General features: G+C 50.2%; 8 protein-coding genes across 8 annotated transcripts; 5 read left to right on the forward strand and 3 right to left on the reverse strand.

Annotated features, from left to right (window-relative positions):
- Positions 1-224: 224 nt before the first annotated feature.
- On the reverse strand, positions 225-1,478 carry N7481_009190 (uncharacterized protein; the record flags this gene model as incomplete). Its single annotated transcript, XM_057268409.1, has 1 exon — positions 225-1,478. The coding sequence occupies one exon, from the start codon at positions 1,476-1,478 to the stop codon at positions 225-227; it is 1,254 nt and encodes a 417-aa protein (XP_057119086.1).
- A 582-nt stretch (positions 1,479-2,060) lies between these two features.
- N7481_009191 (uncharacterized protein) lies at positions 2,061-3,413 on the forward strand (the record flags this gene model as incomplete). Its single annotated transcript, XM_057268410.1, has 3 exons — positions 2,061-2,111; positions 2,274-2,770; positions 2,840-3,413. The coding sequence occupies 3 exons, from the start codon at positions 2,061-2,063 to the stop codon at positions 3,411-3,413; spliced, it is 1,122 nt and encodes a 373-aa protein (XP_057119087.1).
- A 625-nt stretch (positions 3,414-4,038) lies between these two features.
- cch1 (calcium channel protein CCH1) lies at positions 4,039-10,581 on the forward strand (the record flags this gene model as incomplete). The annotated part of the gene is made up of 4 exons (XM_057268411.1): positions 4,039-4,525; positions 4,611-5,629; positions 5,690-8,720; positions 8,783-10,581. 4 exons carry the CDS (start codon positions 4,039-4,041, stop codon positions 10,579-10,581), a joined length of 6,336 nt encoding a protein of 2,111 aa, XP_057119088.1.
- A 1,142-nt stretch (positions 10,582-11,723) lies between these two features.
- N7481_009193 (uncharacterized protein) lies at positions 11,724-12,365 on the forward strand (the record flags this gene model as incomplete). The annotated part of the gene is made up of 1 exon (XM_057268412.1): positions 11,724-12,365. The coding sequence occupies one exon, from the start codon at positions 11,724-11,726 to the stop codon at positions 12,363-12,365; it is 642 nt and encodes a 213-aa protein (XP_057119089.1).
- A 795-nt stretch (positions 12,366-13,160) lies between these two features.
- Positions 13,161-14,652, reverse strand: clrD (uncharacterized protein; the record flags this gene model as incomplete). The annotated part of the gene is made up of 2 exons (XM_057268413.1): positions 13,161-13,663; positions 13,728-14,652. The coding sequence occupies 2 exons, from the start codon at positions 14,650-14,652 to the stop codon at positions 13,161-13,163; spliced, it is 1,428 nt and encodes a 475-aa protein (XP_057119090.1).
- A 1,775-nt stretch (positions 14,653-16,427) lies between these two features.
- N7481_009195 (uncharacterized protein) lies at positions 16,428-20,112 on the forward strand (the record flags this gene model as incomplete). Its single annotated transcript, XM_057268414.1, has 3 exons — positions 16,428-16,763; positions 16,815-17,024; positions 17,086-20,112. 3 exons carry the CDS (start codon positions 16,428-16,430, stop codon positions 20,110-20,112), a joined length of 3,573 nt encoding a protein of 1,190 aa, XP_057119091.1.
- Positions 20,113-20,917: 805 nt separating this feature from the next.
- On the forward strand, positions 20,918-22,915 carry N7481_009196 (DUF3176 domain-containing protein; the record flags this gene model as incomplete). Its single annotated transcript, XM_057268415.1, has 1 exon — positions 20,918-22,915. The coding sequence occupies one exon, from the start codon at positions 20,918-20,920 to the stop codon at positions 22,913-22,915; it is 1,998 nt and encodes a 665-aa protein (XP_057119092.1).
- Positions 22,916-24,013: 1,098 nt separating this feature from the next.
- Positions 24,014-27,330, reverse strand: kin1 (putative serine/threonine protein kinase Kin1; the record flags this gene model as incomplete). Its single annotated transcript, XM_057268416.1, has 4 exons — positions 24,014-25,732; positions 25,800-25,960; positions 26,019-26,646; positions 26,743-27,330. The coding sequence occupies 4 exons, from the start codon at positions 27,328-27,330 to the stop codon at positions 24,014-24,016; spliced, it is 3,096 nt and encodes a 1,031-aa protein (XP_057119093.1).
- Between the last annotated feature and the right edge of the window lie 129 nt (positions 27,331-27,459).

The following is a 27,459-nucleotide window of genomic DNA, read 5'->3' on the forward strand; positions in this document are numbered from 1 at the left end:
ACTTAATCATGGGACGAAGCTGATAAGATTCCCCGGCCCACTTACAAGCTCTATTGTGGACAGAGTCGGACTCATCTATTACCCCAACGGTATCACCAAACCTTTTCTATTCTATTCTTTTCTTTTTACAAATTCATTCACATGGTTATAGACTGTGAAGCATTATTAAAGACTGAAATGTCATTACCCTTCCATCTATCCTTCCAATTACTATATACGCAATACTAATTCTTTATATTCCTGTTCTCTTCCCCCTTCTGGTTCAACTCTGGATAATCCGGCAACTTCCAATCCCCATCTCGTTCCTTTGAGAACCGCGAGGCAAGTTCAGGGATGCGGAGAAAGCAGACCAGCCAAGCAATAAAGTGAAGAATTGTGATCCCCCATCGCGTTTCCGGAATAGCCAGCTTCATGAGAGAAACGTTGATATTCTGGACCTCATCCACAAATGGTCGGAAAACTTCGTCATAGTTTGCAAGAGCTCGAGGAAGATCGTCTGCATGTCGATTGATCTCACCGGCGAGAACATATGCACCCACCAAACTTCCAGTTGTCCCCATGCCGCTGAATGGCGAGGGACAACTCGATGCATCTCCAAGCAGAGCTACCCGACCCTTATACCAAGTATCCGTCTGGACCTGAACAACCTCCTGGCAATACCAATTCTCCGTAGTCTTCATTCCCTCAAGAAAACGACTAGTTTGCCACCCTGCACCATGGAACCTTCGAGTCCAAAACTCCTTTTGCGTTTCGACCGAAGCGCGATGTATACTTGGCAACTCGGGGGAGTCATCCTTGAGAAAGAAGTAAACTTGCGTTTCGGTCTCGTTATGAGATCGACGCTTGATCATTCGACCCCCGGGGCTGAGGTAGCTCCTGCTCAAATTGTCGTCTGTCTCATCGCGGGGGATGAACCAGTACGCCATATGCATTCCGAGTTTGCGATAAGGCTCTTGGGAGTTGGGCGACAAGATCGCCTTTCGAATACGCGATCCTTGACCATCTGCTCCGATTAGAAGATCGTACGTGTCTGACGAGCCGTCCGAGAAACGAACGGTGACCGACTGGTCATCTTGTTCGAAGTTCTCAACCGTGGTGCCGAAGATATATTTCACATTGTGGTGCGTTGCGTCGTAGAAAATGCGAATCAAATCACCTCGCATAATTTCATACTCTGAAGTCAAGGTTTGTGCCCCTTTGCCAGACTTGTTGGCCAGTACAGTCGCTCCGATATTTTCATTCAAGTCGACAAATGCTGTGCCTTCCTCGTCGACGAGTTTGCTGCGGATGATGTCGTTGAGACCCATGCGTTTCACGACTTCAATGCCTTGGCCACGTAGATCAATTTGGGCACCTGTGGCTCTCAGGACTGGAAAGCGCTCAACGATGGTGACGTTATGACCAGTGTTTGCCAGCCAGTATGCCAGAGCAGGCCCGGCACAACCACCACCGCAGATAAGGACCTTGAGAGATGGCATTATGTGGAGGGAACTCGAATTATATGGAAGAAATAATCGAGTACTAGTAGTACTAGGAGCCCTGCACTACTACCTGCAGAACAATTATGTGTTCGAAACCTTAGAAATACGAGGCTGACCCAACACACCACTCCCATATATACTTTCAGATCTAGATTGCCCGCTCTAGAATCGCGCCGGGCTTTTGCGGGGTTTTACGGTGAATTCGGAATCACCACCAGCCGGGGGCTGAGTGAATTAACAAATGGCCGGTTTTTTGGCCCCAAAGTAAATAAAAGTACCAGCAAGGATTCATTAGTGAAATTAAATAGTGGCGTTGACTGCTATTGTAGGCATAAGGCACCCAGGCAGCAATCACTACGGGAGTCCACAGAAGCAGCAAGCGCAGGCGCAGGTCAGCTGTTCAGCACAAACAACCAACTGACGTTATCCTCAGAAGCTCCTCTCCGCAATCTCAATCTCAATCCCAACCTTGTCATTGCCGTGCCCACCATCTTCATCCCTTTCATCCACCCGGTGTGGCCTAATTCCTCAATCCGAATCATACTTTCCTGGTTGCCATAATAAATACCACCATCCGCCATGTCGATAGCTCCCGTCATCACCTTCAAAGCAGGTATCTGCGACCTCGATGTATGTGTTGAAGCTGAACTGGCGACCTCGATTCCTCCTCTGGCTTGGTGGCTGCAGGAGAACCTTTCACTGATCAATTGCGTACTATCTACTAGACCTCCACCTCTCCTCCCAGTGTGAAGCCCAAGCAGACTCCTGGTTATATCTACCTCTACTCCGAAGATGATCTCATGCACTTCTGCTGGCGCCCCCGCAGCGCCCCCCCTCGATGAGCCCGAGCTCGATCTGATGATGATTCCTCAAGATGGAAGCTTCACTCCCTACAAGCCTTCCGGCAAGAATGCTACGAACGGTCGCATCTTTGTTCTCAAGTTCTCTTCCAGCTCTCAACGATACCTATTCTGGCTGCAGTCCCAGCCCCAAGACGAAAATGGCGACTTGAGCTACTATTCCCCGCGCGATCTGAAGCTCGGGGAGATTGTCGATGTTCTGTTGCAGGGCGAAGACGTTGACGTGGAACACGAAATCGCCACTTTCACTCGAGGACGATCTTCTGGCGGTGACGACGATGAGACCATGGAGGATGTGGAAGGCACCGACCACGACCCAGGCCATAACCACGGTGGAAGCAGTGGCGGAGCCGGACCGGACGCAACCGGAGGTGATGTTCGCGAGGAGGGCCAGGAATCGAGAGAAGGCGGTGCCGATGGTGGACGAGCGTAGGTACATATCTCTACCCGCTTCCATTGGAACCATGACTCTAACCATTCCTTCTTTCACGAATACAGTGCAGCTGCCGACTCAAATCCATCATCGGTTGTCCAAGACTTTTTACGGTCCTTAGGTGGTCAAAGCCAGTCCCAGTCCCAGTCCCAGGATGCCGAACGACCTTCTACGACCTTGCAAGACCTTCTTCCCCCCTCGACTACGTTGCCTTTCCTTGAAACCGCCGATGAGGCCGCGGTTGACCACCTTTTGAACTTCTTGCCGCCAGCATTGCTTCTGCTGGCTCAGGGTAATGCGGAGGCCTCGGAAGCTGACACGGACCCGGAGCTGGCCCAGGCGGCTTTGTTATCTCTCGATCTCCCCCAAAAGAAAGATATTCTTCGCAAAGTGCTCCGGTCCCCACAATTTATCCAGAGTTTGGCTAGTCTCACCGTTGCTCTACGGGATGGTGGATTGCCCAGTATCAGCGAGGCTCTGCAGGTGCCCGTGGCCAATGGAGGGTTTATGCGACGAGGCGGCGTACCGCTTGGTGGGGAGATGCAGTGGATGCGTTCCTGGATGGCGTTCGGCAACATGTTAAAAATGAGAAGGACCAGTCGGGTCAGATGGAGACGGACTGAACGTGAGACAGCGTAATTCTAGAAATGCATTTTGTTTATGGCTGCAACTTACTTGGACCTATTTTTGGCACATCCCCCCCCACCAGGCAACACCTTTCATTGATTGTTTATTTTTTTGCGAGACAGCCTTGACGATCTCGCTATGTAGGGCTGGATTTCCGGAGAATGCGTAGATCAAAGTTTTAACAAAGTAATTACTAGTTACCATGTAAGGCTGTAACTACTAGTAGTATTACTACAGTAGAACGAACTCGCAATTAACGAGGTTATCAACGCTTACGAACTCAGGGCAGACACTGGCCAATCATCTGCCGCTGGGGTGTCCCGTTAGTTCCTGCGGCCGACGGGGGATTTGGTCTTCTTCAGCTGCCGGCCCCAATCGCGCTGGCTTGGCTTGTCTCGTCTGGTCTTTTGGTCTAAGCTGGCTTGTCCTCTCTGTCCTCTCCTCTTCACTCCTCGTCTCTCCTCTGTCCTCCCTCTTTCCACATCGCTTACACACCACGCCCTCGTCACCTGCGTTGTCGCCCAAATTTACGCACTCGTTTACGCCCCCGTTTACGCCCCCGTTGCGCGTCTTCGACCCATCAGCGTCGCAAAATTGGCGATGTCTGCGATTCCATAATCCCTAATCTTGCCTGACGATGGCACCCAATAGCCAGAGCCCTGGCGATTATGACAGCCCCTCCTCAAGCCAGATCCCGCTTCAGGATCTCTCGAGACACGATGACCCCGCCGACGAGCGCGGTAGAAGTAGCGCCAACAACGCGGGGGGTGGCATCTTCTCACGACCTTCGATGATGCGAACGGGGCCCCAGACTCAATATCAGAGTGTGGCTGCGGACTCGCCAATTGACACGCCATCGGCGAACCGGAATCCCTTCCCACAACCGGCCGATGCGCGCGAAGAGGATATCGCTCACCACGATCTGGGGCAACTCGCACAGGCCATGTCCTTTGGCATTAGCTTCGATGAGCCATACTCACGATCTTCAGCTGCTGGTCTCCCAGCGAACCATGACTTTAACGATTCCGCATCCGACCACCTCGATAATGTGCCCTTGGACACGTACCAGTCTCATGACCGCGACCACTACGCCCCTTACCCCCCCCGCGACGGACGAGGAAGATGTACGATTAACCGATCCTCGATGGTTGCAACCGATTAGTGGTACCGCTGCATCGGAGGGACGACCCAGTAGCGAAAATCCTGCAGGCAGTTCTCGGCTGGGTGATGACCTTCCCCATGTCGAAGAAGGTCTTGGTCTTGGCCGTGGACGTGGTAGCAGTGCTAGATCCCGTTCCTTGTCACCTTCTACCGGAGGCGCCCTCCATCGAGCCAGCTCCATGGTGAAATCGATGTCGCAACGTGTGGTCAATTTGAGTAACGAACCGGAGGTTGTTCAGCAATCGATCGAGAGGGAGGAGTCGGACAAAAATGCGCGAATGGATGGGCCTCCCGTTCTCCCCGCGATGGTCGATTTTGGCCCTGAATTAAGTGCAGAGGACCGACGAGACAAGCGCAATTCAGCAACGGCCTGGAAGCATCTGAACAACCCATTCCGAGGCAGGTCACTCGGCATCCTTGGACCGAATCACCCACTTCGACTTTGGCTTTGCGATATCCTCGTTCATTCATTTATGGAACCCTTTGTCCTCCTGATTATCATCATCCAAACTATTCTACTTATTGTGGAATCCTCCAAATCCGTGTTCAGCAAACCTATCGCAGCACGATGGTCTGCGACTCCGCTGGATTGGGTTTTTCTTATAATTTTCATCTTTTATACTCTTGAGATTTGCGCAAAGATTTTGGTCTCTGGTTTCGTTTTTAACCCGATGGAGTATAGCACTGTCAATCGCTCCCTGGGCATCAGGAAGGCGATTGCGGAGAAGGGCAGGAACCTCAATACTCCTCACCGACAGGCGACCACTAAAAAGGTCTCATTTCTTCCAAGCGAACCACAGTCATCTATCATTCGAACATTTACCGGGTTGAATGCGCTGGACACCCCAACTTATGACGATCCTCTTCAAAAGCGCCGGATTCGACTTGCACATAGAGCATTTCTGCGACATTCATTTAATCGACTAGACTTTGTGGCTATCGTTGCCTTCTGGATATCCTTTTTCCTTTCCATGGAGGGCGTGGAGAAAGCCCATCAATTGTACATTTTCAAGATGTTGAGTTGTCTTCGAATTCTGCGTCTTCTTGCTCTCACAAACGGCACTTCTGTAAGGAGATCTCCTACTATACAACCCGTTGTCGATGAACTTTCTGACTGACCATACCAGGTAATTCTTCGAAGTCTTAAACGTGCTGCTCCAAATCTCGTTCACGTCGCATTTCTTATCTGCTTCTTTTGGCTCCTTTTCGCCATCGTGGGAATCCAAAGTTTCAAGTCTAGTTTCAGAAGGACGTGTGTCTGGATTGACCCCGAGGGCCAGTCGAACTACACCCAAACCGAACAATTCTGCGGAGGTTATTTTAACAATACAACCGGCCAGGAGATGTCATGGATTGATACACTGGGTGTTCCTGCTGATGCACATAAGCCGAAAGGGTACATTTGCCCCCGAGGTTCCATGTGCATTGAAGGTGAAAATCCAAACAATGGGACCATGAGTTTCGATAACATCGTGCAATCACTCGAGCTGGTCTTTGTCATCATGAGTTCCAACACCTTTACTGATCTCCTATATTACACCACCGACAGTGATTACATGGCCTCCGCGCTCTTCTTTGCTTTCGGTCTGGTCATTCTGAGTCTCTGGCTGGTTAACTTGCTGGTTGCCGTCATCACTCACTCTTTCCAAGTCATCCGAGAGGAGAGCAAGCGAAGTGCTTTCGCTGTTCAGCAAATAGACGAGGTTGACAATGATGAAGCCTCCAATCGCAAAATAAGCACCATCAAAAAGCTCTACGACAAGACGTACTGGTTTTGGATCCTGATCATCATCTTCGACCTTATTGTTCAAGCTTTGAGGAGCTCTGGCATGTCAGACGGCCGCCGTTCCTTCGTTGATAACACCGAGACCGTCATCACCCTAGTCATGCTCGTCGAAATCGTGCTACGCTTCGGTTCGGACTGGCGTGTGTTTCACCGGAGTCGTCGCAATTGGTTCGATCTCTTCCTTGTCGTCATTACGTGCATCATCCAGATACCCGCAATCCGCCACTCGGGTCGCCCTTATACCGTTCTCACGCTCTTCCAAATTATGCGTGCCTATCGTGTTGTTATGGCATTTCCTGTCACCCGAAAGCTCATCATGGTTGTGTTTCGCAATGTTGTCGGTCTGCTCAACTTGATATTCTTCTTGTTCTTGATGACATTCCTCGCCTCCATTTTCGCAACGCAGCTATTTCGAAGCCAGATTCCCAATGAGGTCGATGGTGAATCCATCGCCATTACTTTCGGTGATATTTACAACTCTTTCCTCGGCATGTACCAGATTCTCTCGAGTGAGAATTGGACAGACATTTTGTATAACGCAACCTCCTACACAGTTCATTTCAACACTGCTTGGATTTCCGCATCGTTCATCATCCTGTGGTTTATCGTCTCCAACTTCATCATATTAAACATGTTTATTGCTGTCATTCAAGAGAGTTTCGATGTCTCTGAAGACGAAAAGCGACTGCAGCAGGTGCGGGCTTTTCTAGAGCAAAAACATGTTGGCAGTGCAACACAGGGTAACCTGGCCCTTTCGAAGATTCTTCGATTAGGTCGGGACTCGGATCGTTATAAAGATCCGCTGGACCATGGACCTGCCGCGCTGGAAATGTTGTTGAAAGATGCCGTTGTCCGCGAATTCCTTGACGAAGAAGAAGACGTGGAAGAAGAGGGGGATGGAGAAGGACAGAGACCTAATAATGCACGTAGAGCCAGTGGGATGCCACTGGCCGACGGCGCGAACGCACAGGTAGTTCAGCCAGGCACACTCTCACGACTATACACTAAGGCTATGTCTCTCGTTATGGGACGGGAGCCGAACCCGTTCTATGCCAAGCTCCAATTTTCCCGAGCATATGAAGAGCTTGACCCTAGGACAATGGCAAAAGAGGTTGTTTCAGCAGCGGAGGCGAGAAAGCGAGCCCAGCGAAATTATCTCGTCGATCATCCCAACTACAACAAATCACTGTACATCTTCTCGCCGTCTCATCCGCTCCGCAAGTTATGCCAACGGATCGTCGGACCTGGACGTGGCCACGAGCGAGTTGAGGGTGTGGATCCTTACAAACCAGTCTGGTACGCTTTCTCGGCATTCATCTACGCGGCCATCGTGGCTATGGTGGTTCTCGCTTGTATCACGACACCGCTCTACCAGCGAGATTATTTCCGCACTAATCGCAATTGGTTTGTGTACACGGACATGGGATTTGCTATTATTTTCTCGTGCGAGGCTATCATCAAGGTTGTCGCTGATGGCTTCTTCTGGACCCCCAATGCATACTTCCGAAGTTCATGGGGTTTCATCGACGGTGTGGTGTTGATCACTCTTTGGATCAACGTTGGTGGATCGTTAAGGCATGACTGGAGTGTGTCTCGGGCAATTGGCGCCTTTAAGGCGCTGAGGGCTCTCCGACTTTTGAATGTCAGTGACAGCGCGAAGGATACCTTCCACTCTGTGATTATCGTCGGTGGATGGAAAGTTATTTCCGCAGCTGCAGTCTCGATGAGTTTCTTGATACCGTTTGCTATCTACGGTGTCAACTTGTTCAGTGGACAGCTGGTATTATGCAATGATGGCAACCTCTCTGGGGACCTGGGAAACTGCGTCAACGAGTTTGAAAATACGCCATCCAACTGGCCTGTTCTAGCACCACGAGTCGCAGCAAACCCCTTCTACGACTTTGACAATTTTGGCAACTCGCTCTTCATTCTTTTCCAAATTGTTTCCCAGGAAGGCTGGATCGATGTCCAAGATAGCGTGATGCAAATCACGGGCATCGGCCAACAACCTCAAGATGGCGCAGCACCGGAAAATGGCCTCTTCTTCGTCGTTTTCAACCTGTTGGGCGCCGTGTTCGTCCTGACACTGTTTGTTTCTGTGTTTATGCGCAATTATACGGAACAAACGGGTGTTGCTTTCCTGACAGCTGAACAACGTTCTTGGTTGGAATTGCGCAAGTTGCTTCGGCAGATCTCGCCCTCCAAGCGGTCATTCAACGAGAAGAGCGCGAAGTGGCGCCAGTGGTGTTACCGGATTGCGGTGAAGAAGCATGGTCGATGGGCACGATTCGTGACGTGCGTCCTCGTTGTGCATTTGCTCCTTCTGGTACTAGAATTCTACCCCGAGCCGAAGTTGTGGGAACAAATTAGAGGTATGCCCCTTCTCATCAATCCCTCTCGACTGTTTAATCTTCTTTTTGCTAACGAGAAATAGCTGTCTTTTTCTTCATCTTCATGTTTGTTTATATCGCAAATGTGATCATTCGATTAATCGGCCTTGGCTGGCATCGGTTCAGCCGGAGCTCATGGGATTTATACTCTCTTCTCGCCGTCCCCGGCGCTTTCGTGACCACGATCCTGGATATCTCCTACCGGACTCAAGCCGTCCTTGAACTAAACAAGCTCTTCCTGGTTGCCATCACTCTACTGCTTATTCCCCGGAACAATCAGCTTGACCAGCTGTTCAAGACAGCCGCAGCTAGTCTGCCCGTGATCGGAAATCTGCTTGCGACTTGGTTTGTTCTTTTCTTGGTTTTCGGTATCGCCATGAACCAGGCATTCGGCTTGACCAAGTTCGGCAGCCAAGGGACTCATAACATCAACTTCCGAGACCTACCGAAGGCCCTGATTCTACTCTTCCGGTGCAGTTGTGGAGAAGGGTGGAATGCGATTATGGAAGACTATGCCACCATGGTACCACCTGTTTGCACCTATAATCCCAACTTCCTTGATGACGACTGCGGCAGCGCTGCCTGGGCAAGGTGTTTGTTCATTGCGTGGAACTTGATCAGCATGTACATTTTCGTTTCACTGTTCGTGTCTCTGATTTTCGAGAGTTTCTCTTACGTGTACCAGCGGAGCAGTGGCCTTTACGTTCTGAGCCGCGAGGAAATCCGTCGGTTCAAGCAGGCTTGGGCGACCTACGACCCGGATGGATCGGGATTCATCACCAAAGAGCAGTTCCCTCGTCTCCTCGGAGAGCTCTCCGGTATATTTGCAATGCGGGTTTACGATGGGGAATTCACCGTTGGAGCAATTCTCGAACATTGTCGGACTTCACCTCGCGATTCAGTCCACTCACTGCATAGCTCGTTCCCCATGCGATCGCGCGAATCCATGCGATCACGCGAATCTCTGAATCCCCTGAACCCGATGCAGCCATCAGACCTTGCAGAGGGCATTGACATCGAGAAGCTGTCTCGTATCATCGACCGGATCCCAGTCGAAATCATCCGCGAGCGACGACAGCGGTTGAACACCTTCTACGAAGAGGTCCTCGTATCGGCCGACATCGACCGCGGTATCTCATTCCATCAGATCCTGATGATCCTCGCACACTATAACGTCATCAGCGACAGCAAGAGTCTCCGACTAGAGGAATTCCTGCGTCGTCGCGCGCGACTCCAGCGCGTGGAGGAAGCCGTCCGCCGCAACACGGTGATGGGCTTCTTCGACACACTATACTGGTCCCGACAATTCCGACGAGCCATCGAGCGCAAGAAGAGCGCCCGAATGACAGCAATCCCACAGTTCACGGTGCCGGAAATCTTCGTCGACGACCCAGGCGAAGAACCCGAGGAGACACCATCAGGTGTAATGACGCCGCAAACGCAGCCCGATCCCGACTCGCCATTCGCGCCGATGCTGTCGCCGACATCGACCTTGCACCGAAGAGCGGAATCGAGTCCCACTGGGCGTCATACCGATCTGCCTCGCTTGGACACGACTCTGACGGGCCGATCGTCTGGCGGCAATACCCCGACTGATTGGGCGAGCTTTAGCCCCGCGCGGACTCCACGGCATATGTATGGAGAGCGGGTCTCGTTCGATGTTGATGAGCGTCGCGGGTCGGCGACACCGTCGTCGGGGACGGCCGATCATTCGCGACAGAATAGCGCGATGAGCGTTCGGGATGTTATGAACTCGCTTGATAACTCCGCCTGGGGTGAGAGTATTCGGCGAAGTTTTACGCAGCGCCGGTCGGGCGACCGATCTAGCGACCGATCAGGATAGAAAGGGTTCTGCGCTTTCGCTTTCCCTTACCATTGCCCTTTTATTTTCTTTTTGTTGTTTTTCTTTCCAAGGAAAGATCCTATGCGTTGAACATGTTTTGATGGGGGACGAAGATATTGGATATATGAGAAGAAGAAGAGGAGATTGCATCTTTGTTTTTATTTTTTTCTTTTACGTGGACATTCTTTGCATACTCGAATGATTCGACATCTCGAGGTATCCGATGGTTGATTGATTCTTGTCTTGACACTTTTTTCTTTTATCCTCCCCTTTTCTCTCAGCTGTATACTACCACTTACACCACCACCTACACCACCACTCTCCTTGATCCTGGCATCCGGAGTCATTTTGCATAGCACGGCGTGGGCTACCATTTCGTCACAGGGTTATTATTTTCAGTTTTGTCAATAGAATCTGGCGTGTACATCGATTATATGACTACAGTGCCTATAGCTATAATTTTGGAATCTCATCGACCTAGATCTCTAGACGAGCCCCTAGATAGGAGATTCCCTTGTACTTCGCCACTATGTACGGAGTAGCTACCCTTCAATACCAAGAAGTTCTTCCCCGGAAACAAGTGGCTTCAAACCTAATTATTACTAGAAACGGTTTCCAATCCTCGGGGGGGGGCTGAAACAGTGGGGCCGCTATTGGTTGGATAGTATGCGCGTAGAGTATAGTATCCACGACTAGTTGTAGCATCACCACGACGGAACCGGGCAGACGGGAATAAATGGAATGAGTGGGAAATAATTGGCGTAGATCAGGAAACAATGTCATTGGTAAAAATCCAGGGGAACCCGTCGAAGTAGACCCAGAATTGTACTTAAGGTACTCTTAGGGTTATCCGCATTCGGCAATCCACTCCCCCCCCCGTTTCCCGCATGCGTCCGCCTTGTCTCAACCTCCCTGCAGCCCCGTCCTTGCGCAATTGAAATTCGTCACAGTGCCCAACTTTACTCCATGGCTTCCTTTCTCTTTTATTCTTCTCGATCTCCTCGAATTCGAGCCACTGGCACTGTCATGGATTGAGCATATCCTCACCTTAACTCAACTCATCTACTCCAACATTCCACTCGACATCGCCAACCAATACAATCCAAACAAACATTCCAATCGCGTTATTCACTTTCGCCGCCATGCAACAATTCATCTCACCCTTTCCCTCGCTCACCCGCCGTCAAAGACAAACGAGCGACACCTCAAGTCCACCAAGTTCAAGAACAACCTCACCACCATCCTCACCAACCTCAAACCTCCGGCCCTTCCCCCAGGCCCAAACTCAAGCCCTACCAAACCACCTCTTCAACCTCTCCTTCCACCCAAACACCCACCAAAGGAGCGAAACCTACTCAGAAACCGAGCATAGCCAAAACCATGACTTCGCCCCCAATCCCACTGCTGGTACCTCACACCCTCACTGCGGGGTGAGTGTACTTCCCTGCGCGGTCCTACGCGGCCGATCATCAATGATGGTAGTACGCCGTCGCCCCTCAGCAATCGACCTAGCCCTCAGCGAGGAACGATCACGCTGTACCTGTGACTCTATTGAGAGACAGGGTCTTGATCTTATGGAACCCCGACCCGTTGATATGGATCTGCATGCGCAAGCGCGATGCCAGCAGGTACAGATCCAGGCGCTGGCATCACCACCGCTACCATCGCTGTCACCATTTTCCCGGGCTAGTGCCGGTGCCAGTGCCACTGAGCGAAATTCGATGCAACACCACTCGTCTCAGCAGCAGCAGTCGCCCCGCTTCGTGATGGGGGGGCATTTTTGAAGTTATGGAGGGGCGGGCCTAAGTCAGGGTCCTGGTCCTGGTCCTGACTTCATTTTATCTCTCGTTTTATGCGATGGGGTTTTCTTTGGTTTGATCGGCATTTTCTGTTTGGGGTTTGGAGTTGCGGTTTGTGTTTCATGGGTGTTTCATGGGTGTTAATTGAGTTGAGTATTTGCTTACTTTGCTTGAGCTTTCAAGGGTTTAGTTGGGGTTGTGGGGCTGGTTTGTGTATAGTTTGGCGTTCGATGGAAATAACGGGTCTAGTTGTGGGGGTTTGAGGGCAATTTGTATAGAATGTTCTTTGTGAAAGTTCAAGATTTTATGAGCGATAGACGTGCTCTGATATTTACAGTGTTCAAATATCCACTTTCCTTCCTTTTTTTTTTTTTTTTTTCTACTGACACTTGAACATGAAGCATAAAAGAACAAGAAATTTTTGCAAAGCCATGAAGGGCTTCTTTGGACTTTGCTATCATTCATTGCTATTCGATGAGATAATTCGATCGATGGGACAGGGGCGTATTTCTAAGTCGAGATTTTGCAAGAATATGTGCACTGCGACCAGATGTTTATCCAAACGCCCAATCCCACGGAATAGAAGTTATGTAGTAGGGTAGAGGTGAGTGGAGGTGAGTGGATGTGAGGCGAGGGGAGGTTGTCGTGATTCGTCATAGGTAAACATGATAATGCTCGCTTGGAAATGGGATCGCTGTATCATGCAAAACGTGGAGTGTAACAATGGGGGAATAAGAAGTCAAAAAAGGCACTTTTGGCTTTTGGGGAGGAGGGAGTTCATCATTCATCAGAGCTGCTAGAGTCAGCAGAAGTGTCAGCCGCGAAACCCTGTTGGTTCTGTTTGCGCGCGTTTGGCCAAAGCTGGCCGCGACATTTCCTATCGCCGCAGAGGCACTTTACAGCCCCGGACGACATCTTCTCTTTCTTGTCGAATCCTGGGTTGTAGTCGAAGGTTAACTCTGTTCCCGCGGGGATGTAGCGGAGGGCAAAAAATGCCAAATAGTAGAGTTTTTCGTCGCCGTGATTGATCGAGACAGGAATTATCTTGCAATTGGGATTGCAAGAATGGTTCATAAATCGGGTGGCATTCCCGAATTTCTGTCCATCCACCACATAGATCTCCTGCTCTGAAATATCGGTTGAGCCAACCATGAAATCAAGGCCGAAGAGATAGGAGATCTTCTGGTCGTCTTCGCGCTGGTCGGCTTCTTCTTTGGTCAATACTTCGCCGAGGTAGCGGTCGAGGTATTCCCCGATTTGGATATCATCTGGGGAACGAAGACCTAGATGGTTATTCTGTTAGTAAACTGTTTTTCTAGCATAGTTGAAATTGGGTATGAAACTCACCGAATCCACGGTTACCAGTGTGAAAGATCTCTAAACGGAATCTTCGGCCACGTTGGGTCACATTGAACCGGCAGTTACCACGGCAGCCGCATCGATGATTACATTCATAGATCATTGATTTGCGTTTTAAAAAGGTCGGATCAAGTGCCATATTCCCCAATTGATACGGGACGATCAATTCTTCCGAATCCTCTTCCGTGGCAAGACAACTGCATTTATCAGGCTCACATGCGCCTCCCGCACACTCACAACCGGAATTGAAAGCTTCTGGAACCTGCTGAACGCCATCTCTCAAGACATAATCTTGGATGAAGCCGAAATTAGACGCAGCAAGCATGAACAGATTTTGCTTTTCAATATTGAAGAATACCTCCGGGCCGTTAGCCTGTAGACGAGAGAGGCTGTGCGTTAGAGAGGCGCGCTGGATCGTCTCGAGGTCGTCCGTGCTTGGATATCTGCCACGTCGATCACCCACATCCGCAGACAGGGAAACAAGACTGCGCTTAACAGCCCGTTTGTACGGATACCGGCGGTCAAAAGCTTCACTCCGTTCGACGGACTCGACCGGGTAGTACTTTTCAGATAGACCGTCGTGTTTAGGCTCGACCTTGACGTATTGGTCTAAAGCGAGAGAAGGAGATGGGACCTCGACACAAAAAGAAATATGAGGAACTTTAGTGGGGGTCATGGGTCGAGGGGGGTCAGTTGGCGAGCGAAGAGTTTCCTGTTCGGAATCGTCGAGTTCGGAGCTCTTTCGCTTGTTGGCACTGGCCGGAGAAACGACGAGAGTGGAAGAAAATGTGGCGGGCCCAAGATCACCCAACTTTTGGGGCGTCACAGAATTGACCTTGATAAAGCCATCTGGGAGTGATGGGCCAGGCTGGTAAACGATATAATTAGTGAGTGATCTAATGATCGAGGCCATTGATGTATTCGAGGGTGAAAGAAATGGATCCACATCAAAGAAGTGGAGAAAAGAAAACGTAAATAAAAGAGAAGTAAGGTGAGGTAAGGTAATAGAAGGGAGAAGAAAGGGAAAAGGAAAAAAGAAAAAGACAAAGAATGTCAAAGGAGGTTCAAGGTTTAAGAATGTTTCCCCATCAAGGAAGGAATCGATAGCGTCGATCTGCCGCCAACTGGCGAGGAAGGCACTTCTCAAAAGGAAGTAAAACTTGAACTTACCGTAGGATCATCCACATCATCGTCCATGTCAGTGTCCTCTGTTAGATCAATTAGATCAATAATAGGAGGTTTTGACATGTTGTCGTGCCTTTGCAAGCTTGCAGGCGGTGGATGCCAACGCCAAAGACGCGTCCTAAACGCGTATAGCAAAGTTAGTTAAGATCACAATACTCAACTTCCATAATAGAAAATAAGGAAGATAGAAATTGGAAAATATTGGCAAGAACAACCTCGACCAGGTTAGGTAGGTAAAATGGATAAAAATCGATGAAGAGGAGGGGGTTATTCCCAATGGTTGGGGGGACGATGTCTAACCTTACCTAGGCGCCGGTCGGGAAACCGGGAAATACGGGGGTGAGAGACAGAGCAAAGGCGGCGGGCGGCGGGGCGGCCTGGAATTGGCTTTAGCAAGCGGGTTGGGGGGGGGGGGGGGACAGAGTGTAGGCGAGTATCACTAAGGAGCACTAAAGTGACATTACCCCAAGGCTTGCAGAATGAGGAGAGGAAAGGAAAGGAAGAGGCCTGAGAGGGCGGTCATGTGGAGTGGAGGGCGCTTGGACCAGGTCTATATAAATGATTAGTCAGCATATCATCACAACTAGCAATTAACCATATTTTATAGATGTCAGCGAGAAGGAAGTGTAAACAGACTCAAAGATAAAATAAGGTACAAAGTAAGGTATTTTTCAAGTTTGGCGATCATGTTAGTCATTTTTGATGTACGATTCTGAGCTCCCAGGGCAGAGGCATGTTTTGTGGAGTTTTGGTTGATGGCTTTCTGACAGCTTTTTTTAAGCTGTCAGAAAGCTGTTAGAAGTGGGCGCCAGGAGCGGGCAGAAATGCCCACCGAGTTCCCGCACACTTTTAAACTGGATAAGGATTTACATAACCATAAAAGAGAATTGTATATAAAGCCGACACCCTGGCCAGATAGAATATGCTTCTCTCTATCTATCGATATAGGTATTACGTCTATACGACATTTGAGTCGACGCCTATCTTCGATATCATTTTTGGGGGCATCTTTAGAACTGAGGCTTGGCGCGGCAGGCTGGCACGTGATATGCCCAATCACCGCGCAGAACCACAAAACCGGTCAAATGGTGACTAAGCAGTATGTTCAATCGAGATTATTGAATATACGAACGGTTCAATAGAAAGAAAGGTATAAATATGAAAAATAGCAGACAAATAGGGCCAAAAAGAGCCATCGAGGATTAGACAGTTACTGTTGCAAACTTAAGAGTATACTCCGAGGAATCACGTGGGTCGCCTCTTCAACCCAAAAGTGATTGCACGCTATTCCCCTTTTGGACCATCACATCGTATTGATGCACTCTGCACACGAACCTATCGCTAACCATCTCCCTTCTCGCCAATCTCAACTCGCCTGGGCATCAGCGCTAAGCCACTCGATCAGCCCCCCCCAGGGCTTTTCTCGATCGCAATGTCGCCACAGCATTTCTTTCTTTTCAATGATCGGACTCTGGTCACCCCATCATCTCCGAATGACTTAACATGCCACCAGGGCTGTCAGACCTAGTTATAGACACCCAAATTCGCGTGGATTTTCATCAAACACTCCATCAAACCACTCACCACCGGTTTACCTTCGAGTGGGTCACTTTGCCGGGAAGGTATACCCGCCGTCGCGAGAGAGAAGATGTTTGGATAAAGGGCAAGCTACTGGGGCGTGGCTCCTATGGCAATGTGTATCTGCACCAGTGTTCGACAGGCGATGGGGGTGGGACTAAATACCAGGCCGTCAAAACGATTGACAAGGCCCAAATGGCCGCTCACAGGATTAACTACCACAAAGAGGTAGAGGCCATCGCCAAGTTCTCGCAGCAAAAGGTCGGTCTGACACTCATTCTCGCATGATGGATATTTCCTGATATTCTCTAGTACCACGGGCTGTTCGTCGAGTTCTTGGGATGGTACGAAAATGATACATCGTTGTTCATTGCCATGGAATATATTGAGCATGGGGATCTCAGCTCCCATCTAAAACAACCACTACCCGAAGAGGAGGCCAGGTCAATCACATTCCAGTTGGTAGAGGGGCTCATGTTTCTCCACGCCAATGCTTTTGTGCATAGAGATGTCAAGCCAAAGGTCAGTGCATCTATATATAACGTTCTTTAAGCTTGGTGGTGTCGAACTAACGGGAGAGTAGAACATCTTTGTGATTCAAATCGGCCCTGAATGGCGTGTCAAGCTCGGGGACTTCGGTATAAGCAAGCGCATGAGCGAGGACTCCAGCATCTGTAGTTTGGTTGGAACGAGGCCATTTATGGCACCTGAGATGCAGGGGTTCCTGCCTCCAGAAGAAGAGGAAGGGAGTCTAGCCTGGCGCTTTACAGAAAGCATTGATATGTGGTCCCTCGGTGTGACCACATACTTCCTACTGTTTCACGAGTACCCTTTCTCGCTAGAGGAGATAATTAAGCTCAGACGATACGTTGAAGGAAGCGATTTCCCGTTTCCGGGGGCGATAACTCCGTCTTTGAGTTTGGGGTGTCGTCAGTTTCTCGAAGCAGTGATGGGACGAAATCCTCGATACAGAATGTCTTCCAAGGGAGCCCTGGAAAGTGAATGGCTGAGCCAAATATATGCGGACCATCCCGAGGAGATACCGTTTTTGGACGTCGAGACTCATGACAGCTCTCAGCACATACCCCCCATACCCGACCAGGAGATCCTTTCAGCCCTTTTCCAGTGTGAGCCCGGATCAATCCAACCTCTCGGTGAATCGGTTGTTCTCGCAAGCCTGGCTCAGGATGTAGCTCATAACACATCTTCGACAATTGATGAAGACACACCTCTAGTTCCTCCTCAGCATGAAATCGAAGACCCCAGCCCTCCCTATGAGATGAGCTGGGATGGCACTCACTACGCACCTCTATCACCCAATCAAGATAATACCTCGGTTTCTTCCGAATATGAACCCGAAGATATCAAACCTGCTGTGGCTAGCTCGACTAGTGAGGAGACTCCATACGCAACTCCCATATCCAACCGTGAAAATGGTGTATCTGTAGCCTTCAACAATGGGGAGCTGATGAATACAAACCTAGATATGCTTCTCGCCCCCAAAACCTTGGAGCCTCCACAAAATGATCTCACAATACGATCAAAGATACTCCATATTAATCCACCTGGTGCTGACAACTGCGATTCCGAGGAACCTGTCAGTCATGAGAGTGTCGAGGAGGTCCAACCGGAAGCTTGCGGCGCAGGCTCAACGGCCGATTCGACCACTGTGGAGGCTAAAAGCCCAGAAGTGGCGTTTGTTTTACCGTCGCCTCGAAGTGGAGATCAGACCCCGGAAAAAAGTTTGTTCCCAAATGGGACAAGGAATGCAATATCCTTTGGTACCCGATTGAAATATGATTTGAAATCTAAGTCGTGGACAGCTTCTGAGGATATTGTTGTTTCTCCGGACGAGAGTCACACTGGGAATTCCAACAATGAGGAGCAAAAGGCTTTCTCTACAGCGGCTTCTCCATCTCGCTCTCTCATCACAGAAAGTGAAGCTGCAGATCTGCAGTCGATTATCGCGGGCCTATCTCATCTCTTTGGCGAAGAGGAGTGGTTAAATGACGAAAAACCACATTGGATAAAACAATACGAAAAAGCCGCGGAGTTGCTTGAGGATAACTTCACAGTCCAGAGGGATGCCCTTGGAATGACGAACGAAGCAACACTGAAAACAGCCTATCATGTCGCACAAGTCTGTTCTCGATTGAGCAGATTGGAGAAGGCATCTGTATTTTTTAAATACTCAGCCAAATGGCAGCATGAAACTCTTGGGCCATATCATCCTGACACCCTCCTATCCTTACATGGATTTGGCTGTGCAGAGATTAAACGGGGCAATTCAAAAGAGGCCGAAGCAATTCTCAGAAAAACACTCAATGCCCAACAAGCGGTTTTGGGACCCAAACACGACAATACCATTCATACAAGTTATGACTTTGCCCAACTACTCTTTTCCCAAGAGAAATGGGCGGAGGCACGGTTTCACTTTCAGTCTGTTATAACTCAACGACGAGGCACAGCCGGAGAAGCGACAAAAGTTATGACCAGATGTTTGGGTCGAAGCGGCTTTGCTTCGTTCGAACTCAAAGAGTACGACCTGGCAGTGGGATTCTTGACAGAAGTACTGGACACCTTGAAAAAGTCTCCTAAATTCTCCCGCAAATACAACATCCAAGTAGCCTCTGTACTGGGCGAATCTCTCTACTACCTGGGACAATACCCCGAGGCGAGAGCTATCCTTGAAGAAGCTGTTTCGATCAGTAAATACTTGGGAGTGACAGGGCACCACGATTTGAACCCCTTAAACCTGCTTGCTAAATGCCTATTTCAAATGGAAGATTACAGCAGCGCGGCAATTGTCTGTGAAAATCTAGCCGAGGAGCAGAAAATAATCTTTGGCCCGACACACCAGGAGACATTAAAATCTTTGTACAACATGGGGATAGCATACGAAAAGATGGGAGAGCACGAGGACGCAGACGCAGTGCTCACGAACGTCCAAAGACTTGGATTAGAGGATTCTGGGTCTGGAATTGCTGTTGGTTTGCGCGCCAGTCACAACCTCGGCCTCATGCAATATAATATGAAGAATTACGAACTAGCTCAAAAGCACTTTGAGCTCGCGGCAACTAAACGGGCCAGATTATACGGCTCCACAGATGAAGAGGCTCTGGATAGTCGCTTTTGGAATTGTCGTGCGCTGATCGAGATGCAGAAATATGTTGCCGCCGAAGCTAATTGCTGCCAGGCTTTGGATTATGAGACCGAGGCTTATGGAAATCCTCTGGACCACACGCTGGAGAACCTTGAACAGCTTGTAGTCGCATTTTCCGAGAGATCTTTACTTGAAAAGGCGGCTTTCCTGGGTGAATTGTTGGTGCAGAGAAGGAAGGAGAAGAACGGAGAGATGGACTCAACCACTCTCAAAGCAGAGGAGCTACTCAGAGATATCCGTCTCTCTATGAAGAGAAAGGAGGAAGAGTTGGAAGCGGAACAGGAGAAGGTGAACCAGAGGGCGCGACAAAGAGAGCAATTGCGACAATCTGAACTGGAGAAGTTAAAGGAATTGCAAATGGAATTGACGATGAAGGAGCAGAAGAGTCGAGGCTCGGCATGGCCGAAGTCTTTGAGGGCGAAGATAAAGGCCATGATGGATGATTAGGCCGTGATTACGGGTATCAGAGCAGCTGTGATCGGTTGAGCCATGCCGAGGGGCCAGACAGAAGAGTGAGATTGATGTTGTTGAGTTATTGATCGTGATGAAAGAAGCCGGAAGGCATCCCACAGATGTACACATTTTTGTCTTAAACGAGAAATAATACACGTTACTCGAGATCCTTCTTTACTCACTTACTTATAAGAAATCAATAGAGTGAAGCAAAACAGACATTTAAATACTAGTAATTCCCATAATTTCGAATGGGGTGGTTCCACCGATTGTCAAATGCGCAGCCTTCGCTCTCAGCGAGAGATTAACCCAATTTAACAAACTCACACCAGGATTGAACCCCCCAAAGACTAAAATCCTGGATCCAGATTACCAGATGATCGCCCACTGACTAAACCCGAAATCGTATGTCCTGCGAACACTCCGTGCAAGGCTGCAATTTTCGTGAACCCTCTTTTCCCCAACGGCAGTGCAAGCGGCCCCCACAATTATGGCGGAGCATCTATTGATAAACACCCTACGATTGGCACATTTTCAAGGCGGATCCTGAGGCGCATTCAATTCGACTCAAGCAATGTCAGACAAGCCCACTTGGTCGGGAATATCCCGTGTCAAGCGCCATACTAGTAATGCGCCCAACGCCGAAAGTCCTACCGGCCGTACTGGAACTACTTGTACTTACACTACCTGAGGAGCCCAATCTGCGATCTTACACATATCGTACCCTGACACCCCTGTCTGCAGGGAATAAATACCCATATGAAAAGGAAGGGGAAAAAAGCAACCAAGAGCACAAAGTATGGATTCACAATACACATACTCAGCAATAAACGACCAGCGCGATGCCCAAAATGTGCCACCACGCGATGATAACAGCCCGAGTCCCGAACCAGGATACACACCGCGAAACAACATGGCATCACCAATAGAAATATCACCCATCTCGAACCGCGGCCATTTCCACGAGATGTTTTCAGAACCGCGCACATCAGACGATAATCAAGACCAACGGCCTCTCCCCATATCAAGCGAGCCGATTTCCGAGCACAAAAAGCGACGACCAGGAAGACGATTTGATCGGGTTGGATCATGGACCTGGGAAGTCGGTGGATGCGTGCTGAGCATCGTGAGCATCGCGCTTCTCGTCGTATTTCTCGCATACGTTGATGGTGACAGATATGCGAGCTGGGAACGTTCCGTTTCGCCTAATACAGTTGTTTCTGTGATTTCTACCGTCGCGAAAGCTTCTATGCTTGTGCCTGTTTCGTCTTGTCTCAGTCAACTCAAATGGACTACATTTCACAATCCGACTCCGTTTTACCACATGCAAGTGCTTGATCAGGCTAGTCGCGGTCCGGTGGGTGCGTTGGAGTCTCTCTGGACAGTGACACCGGGGCTAGCAACTGTGGGAGCGGGTTTGATGATCCTCGCGGTTGCTTTCGATCCATTTGCGCAGCAGATATTATCGTATCCTTCTCGTCGTGTGGAAGTTGATACTGGGACATCTGCCGTTCAGTCTGCGGATCAATATTGGCCTGCCTGGACTAGAAGTGTCGCGCCTCAAATCGACATTCTAAATATTACGACACGGGGACTTGAGCCATCGATGCAAGCTGCGATTTTCAACGGCCTAGCCCAATCCAAAAATAACCCTCTCAATCCAATCTGTCCCTCCGGTGACTGTGAATACGACGATTTTGTGACATTGGGCGTCTGTTCTCAATGCAAGGACGTCACGAACGAGGCGAATCAATCTTGCAGACCGAGTCCGGACCAGCACAGACTTTACACTCAGGAATGGATGGCCGAGATTCCGCTTGACTGCAAGTATACGACCTCGAGCGGAGCTTCTATAACACCGGGGATCTGGGTCGATGATGCTAAGTGGTTGTCACAAGACAATTACTCAGTTTTTGCCATTCCGAATTTGTGGTCTGCTGTCAGCTTATCAAACAGTTCTGCCGTCAAGGAGGGCGATCGAGCTCAAATCGTCTCGTTCCTGAGTGCCAAATACGAAGGAAGACTAACGACGTGGACTTCTAAAAATAGCACTACGCCAGAGGATAAGCCTACCCTGACGGAATGCTCGATGTCAATGTGTCAAAGAAAATACACCCAAACACGCGAATCGAATGATGATGGTTTGCAACAGATTGAGCCGGTCGAGAATCAGGACCTTTACCTAGGTGATACTATCCAATCCAACATCACTGGTATATGGTTATCAACGCTCGTCTCACCCAATGATACGAAAGCTCTCTCGCCCAACCCAAATTATACCATTGAAAATAATACCTGGGCGGATCTATCCCATACTCTGACCGGGTTATTCAATTCAACCCTCTACACAGCCGATGCACAATCCATCGAAAAACCAATCCCAGGATTTAATCCCCTCCTCATACTCTGGAGTAGCACCAATTTAATCGACTCAGTGACGTCCATGACCAACAGCATGACAGACCACATTCGAACCAGCACATCCGCGAAACAACTCCCAGGAACAATAATCCGCGCAGAGACATACATCCACGTTCGCTGGGCCTGGATCGCGCTCCCCGCGATCTTGGTTCTTCTCTCAGTGGCGTTGTTGCTGGTCGTTTCGGTGGAGAATCGCAAGTACAGCACTTTCCTATGGAAATCTTCTGTTCTCCCTTTACTCTTGGGTAAAGTGCAGATCAATTCTGAGCATGAAATTGATACGCTGCAATCTGTTACGGATGTGCAGGATGAGTCGAAGAAGATTCGTATAGCTGTGGAATGTGAGGCGCCTTGTCCTGATTTCATTGAACGGTGAAAGTCTTAAAAGTGTTTGGAGTTGGGCTTGTTGTACCACTATACTAGAGTACTATCTTAATTTAGAACTGGTATAAAAACTTGGAAAATCATTCTAACGCTTATTCACTTCATCGTAGCTGGATAGCTGACTTGCTTGTACTTCTAGTTGTGTTGTCCTGGCAGGTGTGGATTCGTAAATCGTCCTTATACCTTGGGCAGAGACTCTCTTGCGACCCTTTGAAGATCCACCTACACGTATGCATATCTCGTATTTAGCTTAGGAATAAATATAGAAATTTGAATACGGAGTACCCAATCCACAAATTGCCCACAGGTTGACGAATGTAATCTATTGGTCCACTACTGTGGACAGAACCACCACCTTCTTCTATAAACTGCAGTTGTAAAGGTCGATCACCCGCTAAGCGGTCAGATCCATGGTACAAACTCCATCGATCTAAAGAAAGCAACAAGCAACCCTTAAGGTACCCAGCTGTTCCACTCCACTCTACAATAAATCTACAGTGGAACTGAAGAAAATACCGAGGCTCTGACTGACCCATAGAAACATCGCATTCAACATCATTCAAAAGATAGAGAAGGGGGAAGGGGAAGAGAATAACAGACAACAATCGATTCGACTCAAAGCTGTACAACGCCGATTTCCCGCGCCGTGAGGAAGTAATCATGGGGAACGAACGCGGAGGAAGAAATACATGATGAGTCTTCACTTGGCTCTAATGTACATCATGAAGACTTTCCTGGTAGAAGAAGGCCCGGATCCGCCCGGCGACTGGACTGGAATGGGCTAGTAGTAAATGCTGCAACGAGTGTGCGCGGGTGGGTGTAGGCGGAAGGAAATGCAGAGCAGACCGGAACAATGGGGCTAATAGATGAAAAGGGAGGGGGGCGTTGGCAAGGGCTGCTTTGACATGCAAGGTGTGAAGACAAATGATAATATGATCATGCGGATGCGTCGTTGATAAATGTACCTGGTTTGCGAATTGGCGGACAGGGCACCGCCAGGATATGTGTGTCCACAAGCGGGATTATATGCTTTTTCCCCTTCGTGAATTTTTTTTTTTCGTTGGGTCAGGCTAGGCGAGCAGGTGCTGCATCATAGGCGCAAAGCATCTAAGATTTTCTTCGCCATTTCACGATATTGCCACATACCGCCGGCAACCTTCTTGAACTGAATACCGTGCAGCGAGAAAAGAGGAACCTTCACGATAAGGATTTCAAATCGTAGCACAAGATTTTCGCCGGTGTCGCTTTGAACTCGGGTGGTGGTTTCGCCAACAACACGTTCGCCTACCGCGGCCTGGGGCTGTTCTCGAGCAATGTATTCCTCGGATCCGTCCGAGTTTGTGGTAAAACTGCGGTCTGGTTGTCCCTGGGTGCGACGTTGCAGTCTAGCACCACTGCGGCTATCATGTCGGCTGTCGTCCCGGGAATCGTCATGTCCAAGAAGACCACCGAAGCTAATCCGGCGACGGTGCGAGATCTGACCCTGTCGATCTGGGCTGGGAGGGCTAACATCGACCACCTTATCGAGGTCAATGCTAGGGGCGTGGCGACAGCTGAAACCACCCTTAATCTCGACATACTCCACTGCCAGCTGCCTCAGAACACGAATAATGTCCGCCCGGATAACGGGCAAGGGCTTGCTGCTGGTGGTGGACACACTGAAGAGACCCTTGAGGAAGACAGGCTTGGAGAGATCCTCGCCTTCGTTGGCGCTCTCCAGTGCTGTGCCTGCGCCAGAGATATCTGCATCAGTCTCCTCTGGCACATTTGCCTCTCTGGCAGCCTCCCGACGAGCCCGACGAGCTTGGATGCTCTCTCGGCGTGCATGGCCGAGTGACATGGTTCGTGCAGTGTGCGTGCGAGTACTAGGTCTCAGGCCGGTTTGGTCAGGTTGACTATTCGGACCAATCTGATCAGACCCGCTAGTCGAAGGAGGCTGACCAACGTCCAGCGTATCAGCATCACTTCTCCGGCCGGCTCTGCGAGGTCGGTAGTCGGCAGAGTTGACGCTAGTAGATCGGCCCAAGAACTTTGACTGCGAAGATTGTTCGCCCGAGCCTGGGGCAGCGAGGAAATCTTGTTGAGGCTGGCTACCACCGGGTGTAAGAGGAGCCGGCGACGGGTCAGCACGTCGAGTGCGTCTCACGCTGAACCCGCGGTGCATAGGAGATGCGGAGTCGGCAGGAGCTTGGACATTCAGCGTAGGCGTGTTCGGGGTGCTGATACGTTCGCGATCGACATCGCGGCTGCGATCCTTGGTCCTGCGAGTGCTGAAGCGTCTCAAGATACCTGCAGCAGTGCTCTCTCTCTTGGCGGGGGTGTCGGGTTGCACCACATTTGGCACGGCATGAGCTGAAGGCGAGTGCGCGTGCAGACTCTTCATGCCCTCGGTGACTTCGTCTTCACCGTGGGTTCTGGCACGTGGGCGAGATCGACGGCCAATATCCTTCTCTCCAGGCAATTGGTACTGATTGGTGTGTGCAGCCTCGGGAGGCGCCACTAGGGGCAACTGCTCTTCGCCGGCGGTCGGACGAATACCAAGGGCGCCTGGGCGAGTTTCGGCCCGCTCTCGGTCCAACTTCTCTTTCACAAGGTGATAAATCGAGACCAAGGGACTATAAGCGTTCAAGGGGTCATTGCCCAGCTGCACCGCCTCAGCAGAAGGTGCCGACAGAGTATCACGGCTAGCAGCTGAGTTGCGTCGTTTATAAAAGTCGAAGACACCACGCTTCTTCTCTGCCTGGTTGGCGATAGGATGTTCACGGAAATTAAGTCGGACTGCATGTTGATATTCATCTGACTCCAGCACCTTCGTCAGTTGAGCTTCAATATAATCTGGGGGGGCCGAAGTCAAATCCGGTCATTTTGTCGATGACCTCTTGGTCCAATGGCAGCTGCAGTGGATCGCGGTGGGTAAGGTGGTTTTCTGGTGGTGCGCTGAAGCTTTTGTTCATCCAAGGGTGGTTCATGATTTCGTTCAAGCTCGCGCGTTGCTTCGGGTCAGTGACCAGCATCCGAGATATGATATGGCGGCATTCTGGGGAGAATTGTTAGTGGCGATCAAAACGAATGAATGCACGAAGAATGACACAAACCGGCAGTCAGACCAGGTGGATATTCGACCACACCCTTCTTGATCTTAGCATGTAGCTGAGGCATGCTCTGGTCGTCGAACGGCACCTTGCCGCAGACAAGAACATAGAGAACAATTCCAAAACTCCACACGTCAACCTCAGGCCCGGTGTATTGTCTCGCCTGGAGTAACTCAGGCGCAGCAAAGTAGAGACTGCCGCAAAATGTCTTGAGTAGACTCTTCGGGGAGAATAGGTTGCTGAGGCCGAAGTCGATGATCTTGATATCGCCGGTCTTGCTGATTAGTATGTTCTCGATCTTCAAGTCACGGTGGACAATACTGTTGCGATGGCAGTAATCGAGGGCACTGGCGATTTGTCGAGCGAATTTGCGAGCCTGCTTCTCCTTCAACTTGCCGTGGGAGATGATGTAGTCGAGCATCTGGCCACCATTGACATACTCGAAGAGCATGTACCAGTGATATGTTGTCCGTACCACATCGCGCATGCCACAAATGTATGGGTGATTCACCAAGCTGACAATGGCGGCTTCTCGAGCGGTTCGGATTTCTTTTGATCGGTCGGCTCGTTCGGTGTCGCGGCTGTTGCGGTGTTCTTCGGTCGAGAGTCTGGGGACGATCTTGACGGCAACCTGCGACCGGAATTAGCACACCTCGACTCATCACAATCCATCATATTGCGCGTCGCTCAGCGAATTGAGATCATGGCATTCAAGGGTGATATTTACCTGCTCGCCAGTTTCCATATTCTTGGCTAACTTCACCTTACCCATGCTCCCCGCACCGATGGTCTTCCCGAGCGCCCATTGGCCCGTTGGCGTGGTGATGGTCGTGCGACGCCTAGGCTGGGACGAAGAGGGCTGGGAGGCTTGAGTGCCGGTCGCATGCTGGGAAGAATCCACAGCGCGCTCGGGCGCAGTGGCGGCGGCAGTGTCCATGCTCTCTCGTTTGTGTCCTGATGATGATGGGTTTCTGGAGTGTCGTCGGGTGGACTCGGTCCGGGTTGCGGTGGATGGGCGTTCTTGCGAACGTTCGGAGGAAGCCTCACGACGAGAAGGCATCCTGGCAGGGTTGGAAGCTTCGAAATCGCGGCGGGCGATGGTGTCTAGAGCGGCATGGTTGGAGGGGGGACGACGGTCGTGAGAGGGGGTCTTGGAGTGTGAATAGTGAGAGTGTGGAGGGGGCTGGGAGGAGTTGGTCGATCGGACCGCCACGCTTCTAGTGCGATGGGGTAGATCGGACTGGACAGCTCTAGACGGCCTGGAAGAGGTCGAATGGCTGCGAACCACTGTGGATGGGTTGGCAGGGGCCGACATTACCTGTTCGCCGGGTCGAGGTGAGGTGAGATGAGGCGGGTGAATCAAGGTGAGGCGAGGGGAGGTGTTGGAGCGGTCAACGTCAACGTCACCAGGTAGTGTGGGGGGGGAGAGAGGAGGAGAGGAGGA

This window comes from Penicillium waksmanii, assembly GCF_028829765.1.
Source record: "Penicillium waksmanii strain IBT 27052 chromosome Unknown utg000008l:1.0-5622682.0:1.0-5626561.0, whole genome shotgun sequence".
In the NCBI taxonomy this organism is placed as follows: Eukaryota; Fungi; Ascomycota; class Eurotiomycetes; order Eurotiales; family Aspergillaceae; genus Penicillium; species Penicillium waksmanii.